The sequence below is a fragment of the Misgurnus anguillicaudatus genome, chromosome 8, assembly GCF_027580225.2.
Source record: "Misgurnus anguillicaudatus chromosome 8, ASM2758022v2, whole genome shotgun sequence".
Lineage (NCBI taxonomy): Eukaryota > Metazoa > Chordata > Actinopteri > Cypriniformes > Cobitidae > Misgurnus > Misgurnus anguillicaudatus.
In genome coordinates, this window is record NC_073344.2 from 7,679,524 (window position 1) to 7,693,830 (window position 14,307).

Consider the following 14,307-nt stretch of genomic DNA (forward strand, 5'->3'; position numbering starts at 1 on the left):
AATTACAATAAATAGCTTTAGCACAATGTGATACAAAAAGATTGTGCAAAATAACATGGTTTGCATAGCTGTTTGTAAAAGTGGGTTGGTGGATACAGCATAAACACAAACAAAAAAGTAAAATGTCCAAGACTGTGAAAAAGGTAACAAAAATACAGTTTACAATCACTTTTTATATTGAAAATCTGTCATTTTGTGTGTGTTTTTTCCCCAAATCAGTGACACCACTTATGAACTTGGCAATTAATTTTTCTTGTGGAGATTTGGTAGTTTTGATCAGTACTGAGGGTGATTAACAGATTTATAAAAAAAAAATTAGAAAAAATATTCATCTGATACATTTTTATAGACTTTGAATTTAGTGGATGTTTTCATTCAATTTGCTAAAACAGAGAGAAAGTTGTGGCCAAATTAAGTGTAAAAAAACCCTCTTCTCTAGTGTATGAAAACATCCCCAACAACACATAAAGGTTAAGCTATATATCATATGCTGAAGTAAATTTCTGGAGTGTTAACGATTAAAAGAAAAACAACAACAACCTACAGAACCGAAAACCGTGACCCTAAAACCGTGATACGAACCAAACCGTGGGCTTTGTAAACCGTGCCACCCCTACAGTTATGCTTCAGTAACACTTTGAAGTCTGAGAAAAAAGGGTCTGCATACAGTGCACGTGAGGCAATTTCCATAATCAGAAAAGTGCGCGTGTACTGTATGCGTACCGCCTGATTTTTGAAACCATACCTACATTGTACGCATAGGTCTCGCATGTGCATGCAGGAGAATGTAGCCCAAAATTTTGTCACAATGCATCGATTGTCTGTGTACACGTACGAGTCAAATACAAGGCTATCCGTTCGACCATGCGCATAAAAAAACAGACTTTACTTCAGGATAAAGGCCACAGTTTTGCCTGTTTGGTTGATTTTCTGAATTGCTTATTATTTGCTATTAAGTTTAATAATTTTATTTACCGATCATTAGCATACTAGCGATCCATTGGAAAAAAAGGGCAATGGACTCCAATCTGCAACTTGGTTAATCAATGCAGCAGAGCTTACTTAGGCAAGATGCCATGTATAATTTGACATAAATGTCAAAGTAAACATCTTTTGTAAAATCTATCTATGCCAGGGGGAAATAAATAACTGTTTACCTGGAAACTAAAAGAACCAGTCTAAACAGGTAAATTAAATTTTTGACTCTGAAGCTTTCTGTAGGTCAACTGAACATTGGACATTTATGCATTTGGCTGATGCTTTTATCCAAAGCAACTTACAATGCATTCAAGCCATAGCCTGTGTTTTATTAGCAAGTGTGCGCCCTGGAAATCAAACCCAAAATCTTTGCGTTGCTAACGCATGGCGCTAGCAACATCAAGGACATGGGTTCGGTACCCAGGGAAGGCACACACTCATCAGATGCATATGATAATACTGTAAGTTTCTCTTTAGATAGTCTGCCAAATACATAAATGTAATTGATTCATATAGGAAATATTCCACAAGGCATTCCTGCTCAAAAACATTTCCAGCCTTGATGAGATTCGTCTGTGCCACAGGCAAACACACGACATAGCCGACTGGGCAGCGCTGTATTTCATAACCATGAAAATATGTGCGCTACACTGTGCACTGCAGTTTATAAGAAACTATGGTCAGTGCTCGTCAATGTTGTGGAAATGGAATAACCGGAGGTGATATCAAATATCACTTTCGCTGCCACTTCATCACGTTTGCCAAAGAGATCAGAAGACTGGTTCATTGTGATTCTATACTGGGTTTGTCTTTTGGATTGGTTAGGGTTCACGCTAGCAAGCTTCACATTGCTTCCTCTATTTGCACATTGTTGGCCAGAGGTCTCACATGCCTCTGTGGCCTGCTTGGCTACCAATCACAGAGCATTAGGGAAATGAAGCTTATTATTTCAGGATTCCATGGTCGGTATGGTCGGGTAAGTCATTTCGGATTTCCACAGAGTAAAAAGAACTAAATGATGGAGACAGAATGAAACGACAACTGAACCCAGACATGAAAAAGGAGATATGGAGAGAAGGAAGCTAAAACAAAAGTCGGGGAATCAAGTCATAGAGCCCACCTACACTGTAAAAATCTATTGTTTCACTTACATTTTTAAGTTTAATCAACTTAAATTCACATTCTTGACTAGAGAGGAGCTGCTATGAATTATAAAATGAAGTTTAAATACAAAAAAGCAACATGGAATTTTTTACAGTTTCTACCAGTTTTCAAAAACAAGACTATTATCATCTCCTTGTAAACTACAAAAATGCTAATTTGTAAAACGGTGCCGTAATGCGCATACATATTTCATTTTTAGACACTGCTAACTGCTGGCCCAGCGTGCATGATACAGTATTTTAGTTGCTTTGGCACTTGGCATTTTTAAGAACATCATTGTAGTGTAAACATACCTTAAATGCGCATTTTGTCCTCAAATAAAGTAACAAAGCAAACAGTGGCTTGTGTTTGTTTGTGAGCTACTGGCTGTACAAAAAGCTGAGCCTAAACAAACAACCGAATTAAAAAGGTCTTTGTTCACCTGCAGCTTGTGGTTAGTGGTCTTTAAAATTCAAAGAAGCCTCTCTCCAGGTATCCTAAACTTCTAATAGTGTCAAACAAATCTTAATTACAATACTAAACCACTAACGTTCATAATGGCTTTGACAAAAAAAACACAAAACTTTTCTTTTTCGGCCTACAATTAATTATAATAGCTACAATTTTTGACATTGCTTAACTGTGGCTTTAAAGTCTTGAGTATTTGTTATGTTGTTAACCACAAAAAAATCAACACGATTTATGTTATAAATACTTAAATGAAATACCAGCATCCAAACCATTAAGAGGAATTATTATATAAAGTCTCCTAAAGAGCATGCCTATAAAATTAGTTTAACGAGAGCAAGGCAACCAAAAATATTTAGCCACATGTAAATTTTTTAAATAAATGCAAAGTGCTTTAACATGGACACTAAACCACACGCTGCTATGAGGAAGTGTTACTGTAACACTTTACAGTGTCTACAAGAAATCATTAGGTGCCCGTAAAATTTAATTTCCTGAGATCTGGATTGCACAGTTTAACACTTCCCACGAGTGCATAGACACGTGAACTCACACATACACATACACTTTCTGTAGAAAAAGTTTGTTCAAAGTTAAATGAACATTAAACATTAACAAGTCTTTATCTCTTTACAGAATAAAACGTCAATGACATCTCATTAATTATTTTGTGTCCATAAGGTTCAATTAAATGTAAAGGGTTAAAATTTCAAAATAATTTGCAGATTACTTGCATACACTCTTTTTTTTGAGAACCAAGTCTAAAATTTCTTGTTTTATTTCATTTTAAAATAATATTTGGGGGATAAATTGCAAAAATGTCAATGTGGTGTAACTGGTCTTTGTCAATTGGTAAAACTAGTATTTTTTATGAAAATATAAATATATTCATAAAAATGTGCAATAAAATATAATCATCTAGTTTAGTGTAATATGATTTTTTTACATACATTTTTACATCATTTGTCAAAAATTATTTAGAAAACAGACTACCGAGCCCCTAAGGTGACACTGGAGTAAAAAAATCTAGTTTAGTTTAGAAATTTTCATGTGCTCATGCGAAACCTTGATGTGCAGATTTTTTTTAAAGTTTAGTTTTGCGTGCTCACGTGAAACTATTGTGCGCGCATTTGAAACTAAACGCGAAAGTTTCACGTGCGCACGCGAAAGTTTCACGTGAGTATGCGAAAGTTTCACGTGAGTATGCGAAAGTTTCACGTGAGTATGTGAAAGTTTCACGTGAGTATGCGAAAGTTTCACGTGAGTATGCGAAAGTTTCACGCAAGCACGCAATAGTTTCACGCAAGCACGCGAAACTAAACTTTATTTACTTTTTGCTCCATGTCCCCTTAGGGGCTCTGTAGTTTTCAGCATATGTCAGGAGAAATATTACAAAAAACACATTAAAATTTACATTTAAAAATAACTAATAAAATTATATTTTCAAATGATTTTTTAAAAATAATTACACTTCATCCAGGTGGATAAAATATTTAATATTTCTCATTCTTTGGCGCAATTGGCGGTTACACCATTTGACATTTTCAGGTCCATTCAGTCTGAACTTTCATAAAAATGGTGCAAATGGAACTTTTTATTGCATAAAATTAACATAAATAAACTATGTGCATTTAAATAAATCTAAAGCGTGCTTTAAAAACACGTTTTTTAAAAAGATTTTTGAATTTCTAATCTTGCCAAACCGTTTTTGTCAATGACCCAACACCCTCATGCAAAGCTTTCTGGGATCCAAAATCTGAAAAAAAACTGAAAAAGGTTTATGAGGATTTCTGATTTCCAGAATGCTTTGCATGAGGCTGTTATTTTATAGTTTTATTCTGTAAAGACAAAGACTTGTTTTTAATGTTTAATGTTCATTTAACTTTGAACAAACTGTTGCCAGTACATAACATACATTTAATCTACAGTAAATTACTGGCAAACATACTACAGCTAATTTTTTACAGTGCACACATCCATAAATGTACAGTAGTTAGCATGGCACTTTTTCTCATTTGGGCTACAAACAGTGCAACAAGAAATTATTCTTCCAACTAGGGATGCATAATGATTAATCGCGATTAATCTATAGCAGAATAAAAGTTTCTTGTCTACATCATATATGTGTGTGTGAACTGTGTATAATAATAAATATGGACACATGCATGTATAATTTTAAGAAAAAATATATATTTATATATTAAGTATTTATATTTATATACATAAATATACAAATGTATATACACATGCAAACATTTCTTAAATATATACATGCATGTGTGTGCATTTATCTATACAAAGTTAATATACACAGTTTACATACATATATGATGTAAACAAAAACTTTTATTCTGCTATAGATTAATCGCAATTAATCGTTATGCATCCCTAATCCCATAAGCATTCAAAAATTCCGTAATATATTTTCCAAACAGACAAGGTGGTTTTTGCAGATACGCAGATCCAATAAGGTTTAATGTCTATTATCATACAGAACCTTTGATTCCTATATTTTACAATAAGCAATTTAGCAAAAGCTATTAATTTACAGCTATTTTTAAAGCTTTAAAATTTTGCCAGCACCCAACTGAACCAGTAGGCAAAAACTATATTATTTTAAGAACTTCGACGAACCTACTATCTGGACATCTGTGGCATTTAGCTTTATATACCTGAATCTTTTAAGAATGCTAATACAATGTTAATGGGCTAAATACGGTACAACAGTTAACCTCCAGTTGTTTTTCAAAACATAACACAATTGCAATTACGAGAATTTTTTAATATCCTGATGTGGTGAGGTATGAGTGAGAAAATTGAATTCCTTCATGCTTTTCTCCTTTCATTAGAACAGCAAACATGAAACCTCCTGCCAGGCCTGAGCGCTCTGTGTAAAAACTGTCAACATTCAAGTCAAAGTCGGGACAGGTACCTTGTAGCCATGCACTCACATTCTGAAAAAAATATGAATGAATGGTTTAAAATCATAATTACAGTAAAATGCCATAAATAAGCCGCTGCCTTACAATCCTGTTCAAAACTATCATCAAAGGATTTATCAGCTATGAGCATGTGGGTGTGTAAGTATAAGAGCATTTGACATCTAAAAAATGTTTTTCACAACAAGACAAGCTTGGTAACACCCACTTCAATCACTCAATGTACTACTGCGATTTCAGGGCCAGATTTGGACGACTGGAGCACATTATTTTAGCCAGAAAAACGCTCCACGACTGACAGCGAGACCGAATTATGAATGTACAAAGGTCTCCTCAGAGATAGAAACCTGAAGCTGTCAGGACCGGCGCTGCGCGAAGGAAAAGAGAGAAATATCCCAGATGAGTGATACTTTGCACATATATTTTCATTTTTAAAGCAAATATCAATCTCAGAGTGAAAAAGGCTGTAAAGTCAGAGTATTTATGAGCTCACGGGGAGCGTGGAACTACAAAGACCCGACTGTGGGTGGTGAGAAATTCGCCAGTCTTTATGCATAGAGTTTTTAATACAACGTAAACGGGATTTAGGGCTTTACTTTCAGGCACATTTACAGCTAAAATTAAAAAGCCATGTTTCATCATGCCTTTCAAAAAGTGAAACGTAGCATATCCTGGCACATTACGCCGGGCAGACAAGGGGAAAGTAATTATTTGATAAGCGTTGGCAGACGTCTGATCTCTCTGATAATCAAGGCAGCTCATTTCCTATTATATTCTTTGCAGACCTTTTGGCCTGTGAAGTATAATACCATCAGCATTTTTCAGGCTGGAACTAGACAGATCAAAGGAAAGGTGCATGGCTCAGACTTATCTAAATGTATCCCATAAGCAATGTGCTGCCACCAATCATTAGGATTAAGATATTGCTAAAAGGCATAACATGCACAGATTATGATATACTACACAAAAACATGCTTTTGTTTGAGCTATATCTAATCAAACTTTAAAACAAACTTCACAGAAAAGGAAAGAAATGGAAGAGCCCAGACGCAAAAGCTACTAAACGCCACCTTCATCAAAAATGCGTTAATGATATTAAAGGAATACTCTTGGCATGCATTATACGTTCATCAAATACTTTCACTTCAAATCCGCTTAATCCTGACCTCAGGCCTTTCAGAAATACCACTTTGTAGGCAGAATTTATTAAACAGCACATCGCTGTTTCAGCAAAGTCCTCGGAAAATGAATGTGAAACATCCGTGGATCACATTTAAACTTGGGTCCCTTGAGTACTTGGACTTGAATACAACACGAATGTGTCAGCCACATGCATCACTGCGCCCCTTTTGAATTCTGTCTTTCATCATTTGCACAGTTTCTAGTTGCATCTTCAAGTAATTTGCAACTGTCTTATCCAAAGCAGTTGATTTTGTTTTATAATTGTGGGTTTTTGTCAAAAATTCTTGTATGCACTCTTGCAGTGAAAGATTTGTTAAACACCAATGAAAAAGTGACATTTGTGAAAATAAGGCATTTTAGTTACTGACTAATAACTTGAATTGAAATTACTAAATCTAAATATAAGAACCTGATAACATTTTTACAAGAAAATATGTCAGATGCACTTAAAGGGACATTCCACTTTTTTTGAAAATATGCTAATTTTCCAGCTCCCCTAAAGTTAAACATTTGAATCCTACCGTTTTGGAATCCATTCAGTTGATCTCCGGGTCTGGCGCTAGCACTTTTAGCATAGCTTAGCACAATCCATTGAATCTGATTAGACCGTTAGCATCGCGCTAAAAAATAACCAAAGAGTTTCGATATTTTTCCTATTTAAACCTTGACACTTCTGTAGTTACATAGTGTACTAAGACTGAAAGAAAATGAAAAGCTGCGATTTTCTAGGCAGATATGGTTAGTTACTATACTCTCAAAATGGCGTAATAATCCATGACTTTGCTGATGCAACATGGCTGCAGCAGGCGCAGTGATATTACGCACTGGTTACTTTCAAAAGCAGGGGACTATTTTCGGGCAGTGGGTAATATCACTACGCCTGCAGCCATGTTACGGCAGAAAAGTCCTTGATTATTACGCCAGTTTAAGAGTATAGTTCCTAGCCATATCTGCCATAAAATCGCAACTTTTAATTTTCCGTCGGTCTTAGTACATGATGTAACTACAAAAGAGTCAAGTTTTAAATAGAAAAAATATCGAAACTATTTGGTTATTTTTTTAGACCGATGCTAATGGTCTAATCAGATTTAATGGATTATGCTAAGCTATGCTAAAAGTTAGACCCGGAGATCAGCCGAATGGATTCCAAAACGGAAAGAATCAAATGTTTAACTCTAGGGGAGCTGGAAAATTAACAAATTTTCAAAAAAAAGTGTAATGTTCCTTTAACTCTTTCCCTGTCATTGATGACTTAACTGGTAAGCTGGCTGGTAACTTTCTCTTCAAAATGCTGGAGGGGAGTTAAGAGTGTTATGCATCTGAACTCCTCATATATTTTAATTATTTAAAATAACATACAATATCCAATAATACAGAGAATCGCAACATTTCTCCATTTTTAACAAGTTGGTCACAAAAAAACTGTAGTAAATTTTGGATGCATTCTACCTATAATGATTTTGCAAATTAAATTGATGTCCCTGAAACTGATTAAAAAAACTCAATGGCTATAAACTCTGCCAGCAGCTACACCACAAACCCAAACAGAGCGGCACAAAGAAGGAGTTTATAGCACACTATCACTAAGAACAAGTGAAAATACACAGATCACTGACATCCGAGACCTAAACATCCAGCTTTGACGGAAAACTTTTGGGTAAAAGTCAGCAATTAATCATAGTGTTAAAAACTCCTAACAGGCCATATAGTTCTCCCCACATCTGTTTATTAAACAAGACAAGCCAAGGTTTCTAATCCAGCCAACATTCAGTATTTAGTAATAAAAAATGAAATGCACAGTAAGGTCTACAGTTTGACACCTTCGATAACAAGATTTATAACTATGAAAAAGACCAAGGAAAAATGCACAACTTGTGATGTCATATAAAAATACATATTACGTTATACACAGAAGTTATATAGAGTCAAACCAATGAAAAGATGCATTACGTAGGTTCACAAAGTTAGAACATGTGGTTGGCCGGGCATTTCTTCAACATCTATGAAGTTTTTTTTTTATGGGAACCTTGATGCTTGAGTAACTGTACTGTGCACTTGAAGCCCAAATTAAACTAGTATGTAGTTTTAGTGGAGCTCCGAGTCAAATCCTTCCTTACAGACTTTTTCGGAGGTAAAATCCCTTTTTGTCAGGCAAAATAGTGTACTGAGGTGATTTATAATATGCCTACTACTTTACTACTATTATTATTAAAACCAAAGGCTGGATCATGATAGCCGCCTGTTTCCATTTTGCCCGCACTGCTCTAGAAAACACGGCAAAGCTAGATATATGTAGTGCCGTGTCTATAAAACTCCATCTGAAAATGTTTATATTCTGTGACAAAATCTCTAGAGATCCTTTCTTCCAACACATGTGAAAATGCTGTTCTGTTTATGCCGACAAGGTGCATTAAACGAATCACATATTGACAAAAACTCATCCATCAGCCAAAGAGTCAAACTAGATTTATGCCAACACATAAAATGTAGTCCATGTTGACAAAAATAATCAAAAGCAGGAAATCTATCTAGATGACAGAACCAGTTGTCAAGTTCTGTGATCTCTGCCTCTCTGCTTAAGCAATAAATGAGAAGCAACTCAATGCTGAAATCTTTGCATGTCATGGACAAATGAAGCCTGATTTAACAGACAAAGCTTAGCCTTAGTTCAATTAAAATGTTTAAGCATCTTTAATAAGCATGCCTTAGAAAAAGATGTTACTGGTGTGTCTCTAAATGAATGGCACTGGTATATTTTAAAGATGACATTTCACAAAATTTTTTAGGATGTAAAATAAATCTTTGGTGTCTCCTGAGTGTGTATGTGAAGTTTTAGCCCAAAATAACCCACATATAATTTATTATAGCATGTTAAAATTGCCACTTTGTAGGTGTGAGCAGCAATAGGCGTGTCCTATAAGCTGATCTCTGCACTAAATGGTATTGCTGTGGTTGGATAGTGCAGATTAAGGGGCAGTATTATCCCCTTCTGACATCACAAGGGGAGCCAAATTTCAATTACCTATTTTTTCACATGTTTGCAGAACATGGTTTACCAAAACTAAGTAACTGGTTAGTTCTTTTTCACATTTTCTTAGTCGATAAAAACACTGGGAACCCAATTATAACACTTAAACATTTTCATGATATGTCCTCTTTAAGATCTGTCAGCGCAAGTTATTTTTAGTTTGAGACAGATCAAACTTGTGTATTAGTCTAGGACTAGCCTTAAGCCTTGTCTGTGAAACCAGGAGTATAACATAAAGTTGGAATAAGTGCTTCATTTACTGCAGTGGTATTGCATTGTGAGGAAAATTTGTTATACTTGCTGCTAGTGTTGTAGTCAAGAAGACCACCTAAACCGAGACCAAGTCATGACCAAGACCAGGACAGGCCGAGACTGAGACAAGACCAAGACTTTAAAGGGTCGAGACCAAGACAGGCCGAGACCAAGTCAAGACCAAGACCAGTGCAAGTCACTGCATTAAAACACTTATGATAAAATGTGGAATATGATTAGGCACTTCTTGGCTGTGTGCGTGCGTGCTTGCGTGTGTGTGTGTGTGTGTGTGTGTGTGTGTGTGTGTGTGTGTGTGTGTGTGTGTGTGTGTGTGTGTGTGTGTATGCCATCAGACAAGTTGATAAAATAATCAAAGGCATTGCAGATATGTGGCAATTTATCTTTGTCTATAAGCAAATAAAAGTGAACAAACACTAAAGAGCTGAAATCAACTTGACCATTTATTCTGAACTGTCGTTCCATGGCTTGCCATCCACTTAACACAATGCAGGTGTTTTTTGGTAATAAAATTCGAAACATTGTCATTGGGATAAACTTAAACAATGCCAACACCATATGCCAAATCTGAATTAACTGCATAAAATGAATGATAAAAAAGAAATTATTGATGTGCCATTAGTTCTTGAAATAAAATTACGAGTCCTCTTTGTCTGAGACCGAGACGAGACCGAGTAAAAATGCGGTCGATTCCAAGACGAGACCAAGACCTTTAAAAAGTGGTCTCGAGACCGGTCTCGAGAACTACAACACTACTTGCTGCACATCCTACACTGTAGTGTAAGTTACGAATAAAAAGTTGTATACTAAGACAAATCTAGGTTGAGCATCACTATTTGGTTAACTCCTCACACAAGCTTAATTGGATTTTAAAAGGATTTTATCAGATTAATCCAAGATTTGAACATACATTATGGGAGGTACAGGATATTTACAACAGAAACCTATAAAATACTAAATAGAAAATAGAGACATAAGAATTTATAATATAATACCATTCCTGGACTAATCCTGGGCAAGAGGTTAGACACACATAGATCAATACCGTATAGTATACTATAGTAAACTGTAGTAAAATTCTGAGATACTGTAGTGTTTTTGAATCTTAATATAATACATACTACCGTATTTACTAGAGTTTATTCATTCACTATATTAAACACTACAGCATACTATACTATACAGCAATATACTGCAACTTACCACAGATTACCAGAATAAATACTAAAGTTTACTAGGGCTGGAAGGTATATCGACTTTTGGTAATATATTGGTATTTCCTCTGAACGGGATGAGACAATACCGTCTATATCAGTCTGATATGACCTTCCTTTGCAACAGAAGCTTTGCCAAAAATGTACACTGAGGTCAGATGTAAGCTTTCCAACCAGCTCGAATGTTGTGCAGCTGTACAATTTCAAACAGGGAGGAAAACCCTGTCTTTGAATTGTATTACCATCCTACACTGTTTTAAGAAGGTGATTGTGACATCTCAAATAAGCCTTTGACTTGTATGTAAACATTAGTTCCACTTTGTAGAAAACACAGAGATATTTATTGTGTATCGTCATTCATCTCTAAAATCCCGAGATATGAATTTGCGTACATATTCTTTCATTTGGTTCCTATACAGCACTGCACACATTTTTTAAATGCTATATTGATAATATCTATATGTAATAATAAAACATTTAATAAATTATGTCTCGTATGACAATATAAAAGTTGACTATTTCCACACCCATCATCACTAATGAAGCTATAGAGCTATGCACACGTTCATTCCTCTTTGGCATTTTTACTCCGACGTCTCATCCTTGTTCTTTTTGAAATAATAAAAAGTGCACGAGTTAATGTTTCCTTTAACCAAGTCCTTAGCTCTGCATAATTGCATGCTATCTTATGTCAAAGTGCTATTGTGAGGCAAATGAAGCATCTCAGGCCATAAAGAGAGTCTCCAGCTGAGAGCTCAATCATCTCCATTGTCATTTCAATTGCACAAAACCTCTTGTGTTTAGATAGTCCTCTAGCAAGATGCTGAGCCAATAGGTAAACAACAAACAGCACTACGACTAATAGCCTGAACAACATCATATCGCAGACCAACTTATTTAAAATACTAATACGTATATTTATGTGCGTATTACGCGTTTGTTCCGTAATTAAATACCCTGCACTGCTCAGAATTGCAAAGATGTGACACAATTTAATTAAGCTAAAATGTAAAAAAGCGTTACTGTGAGTTATTAAGCAGAGTATAGATATAAGTTTGATTGCTTACCGCAGTTGGCTATGATCAGCCAGAGGAGCAGGATAAAGTTGCGCTGACACCCGTACGTCTCTTTCCCGGTTCCCGTGCACATAGTTGCTGGTGCGTGTCTGTTACATCCAGCGCGAGTTCTTCTCACAGGCACGTGTTACAGCTGGAGGTTTTCACAGGTTTCACTGAGACACTGCTGTCCGCAAATCTGTTGTGTGCTGTAGGGCGGATGATCCTCTGCTATGCTCTCTACTTCTCGGGCTCCTGTTTGGGAGTTTGACTTTCTTCAGTACTCTCTCTCCTTCTGTCTCAGGCGTCTCTAAACTCTACTCCAAGATTCAGTCATGTGATGCTATGCAGTGTATATGGCGCCATCTGCCGGTTAAATATTGCACTGGATAGGAATTGAATAGGAAAATAGAAGATTTGCTAAAAGCTAATTTTATTGTACGTGTAATTTCTCTGTCGTCTTTATATTTACAGCAAAACATTAACATTTTAAGCATATACTATACTAAAGCAACTTATAGTGTATCACTAGGCATTTTAATATCTGTTTTGGGGATTGACCAAGACCTTTTGAACCACCCTACTGAAAAATCTCCCAGCTTGGTTTTAGCAGGTATTGCTGGTGTAGCAAGCTGGTCTAGCTGTGTTTTGGTCACTTTTTTAGCTGGTCTAGCTGTGTTTTGGTCACTTTTTATGCTGGTCTAGCTGTGTTTTGGTCACTTTTTATGCTGGTCTAGCTGTGTTTTGGTCACTTTTTAAGCTGGTTTGCCAGACTGGGAGGACCAGCTTAAACCAGCTACTGCCACCTTAAACCAGAAAAAAACAGCTACCAGCTTATATTGGTTTTAGCTGGATTTTTCAGCAGGGCAATGCCCTACCATTTGAGTTTCAGGAACACAAAAAGCAACAAAAATTTATTTCTAAAATGTTAAATATAATTTTTAGCTCAATGTTTTATATTTATTGAGATTTATTGCATTAACTGGCTGCATAATAATAGTTACATGTAATACGAGTATATGAAATGGTTCTCATGATCTTAAAAATCGTTTAATCTGAAGGCGTATGCTTAAATGTTTAAAATTATTTTGTAGACAAAATATAATTGTGAAAACATCATTTTTTAAATTATAGAACTAATATTTTTATTACCGAGCCCCTGTGACATTGGAGTAAAAAAATCTAAAGTTTAGTTTCATGTGCTCATGTGAAACATTTTTGCGTGCTCACACGAAACCTTCATGTGCAGAATTTAAAAAAAAAGTTTAGTTTCACGTGCGCGCGTAAAAGTTTAAACTATATTAGTTATAAACTAAACTTTATTTTTTTCTCCATGTCCCCTTAGGGGCTCCGTATTTATTTAAAATAAATATATAGTTAATATTTTAGAAAATATAATTATTTAATTATTAAGTAAATAATTATTAAGACTAATTAATAAAGAAAAAATTGCCCATAATAGATGTTTAAAAAGCGTAGTGAAATTTTAAAAAGCTGGTTGATAAAATGCCAATACTTTTACACAATTCTGTCAAAAGAAATGGTCAAAAAATGGTAGCAGCTGGGTTGCCGGTAACTTGCCGTGGATTGGGATTTATGTTTTTTGCTGGCAACATTTTGTTCGAAGTTAAGTGAACATTAAACATTTGCGGGTCTTTGTCTTTACAGAGTCAAACTAAAAAACACCATCAAGCAAAGCATTCTGGGAAACAAAATCTGAAGCAAAAAACAGAAAAAGGTTGATGATGATTTCTGGTTCCCAGAATGCTTTGCATTAAGATGCTAAAATAAATCAAATAACAGTTTTATTTATTTATTTTTCTTTCATTATGACATAATAACCATAGTTACACTGTAAAAAAAATCTGTAGAAATTACAGTGTTACTTGCAGCTGGTTGCCGGTAACTAACCGTAGATTTAAATTTATGTTATTTACTGGCAAGAGTTCGTTCAAAGTTAAATACATTTTAAATATTAACAAGTCGTTATCTTTACAAAATAAAACTATACAATAACAGCCTCATGCAAA

At 35.2% G+C, this 14,307-nt stretch overlaps 1 protein-coding gene across 1 annotated transcript in view; it reads right to left on the reverse strand.

Annotated features, from left to right (window-relative positions):
• Positions 1-12,654, reverse strand: part of ror1 (receptor tyrosine kinase-like orphan receptor 1) — a 163,454-nt gene extending 150,800 nt beyond the window's left edge. The window contains exon 1 of the mRNA XM_055213296.2: positions 12,290-12,654. Coding sequence (XP_055069271.2) covers positions 12,290-12,371 — 82 coding nt within the window. The 5' untranslated portion in view covers positions 12,372-12,654. The remainder of the gene's footprint in view (positions 1-12,289) is intronic.
• Between the last annotated feature and the right edge of the window lie 1,653 nt (positions 12,655-14,307).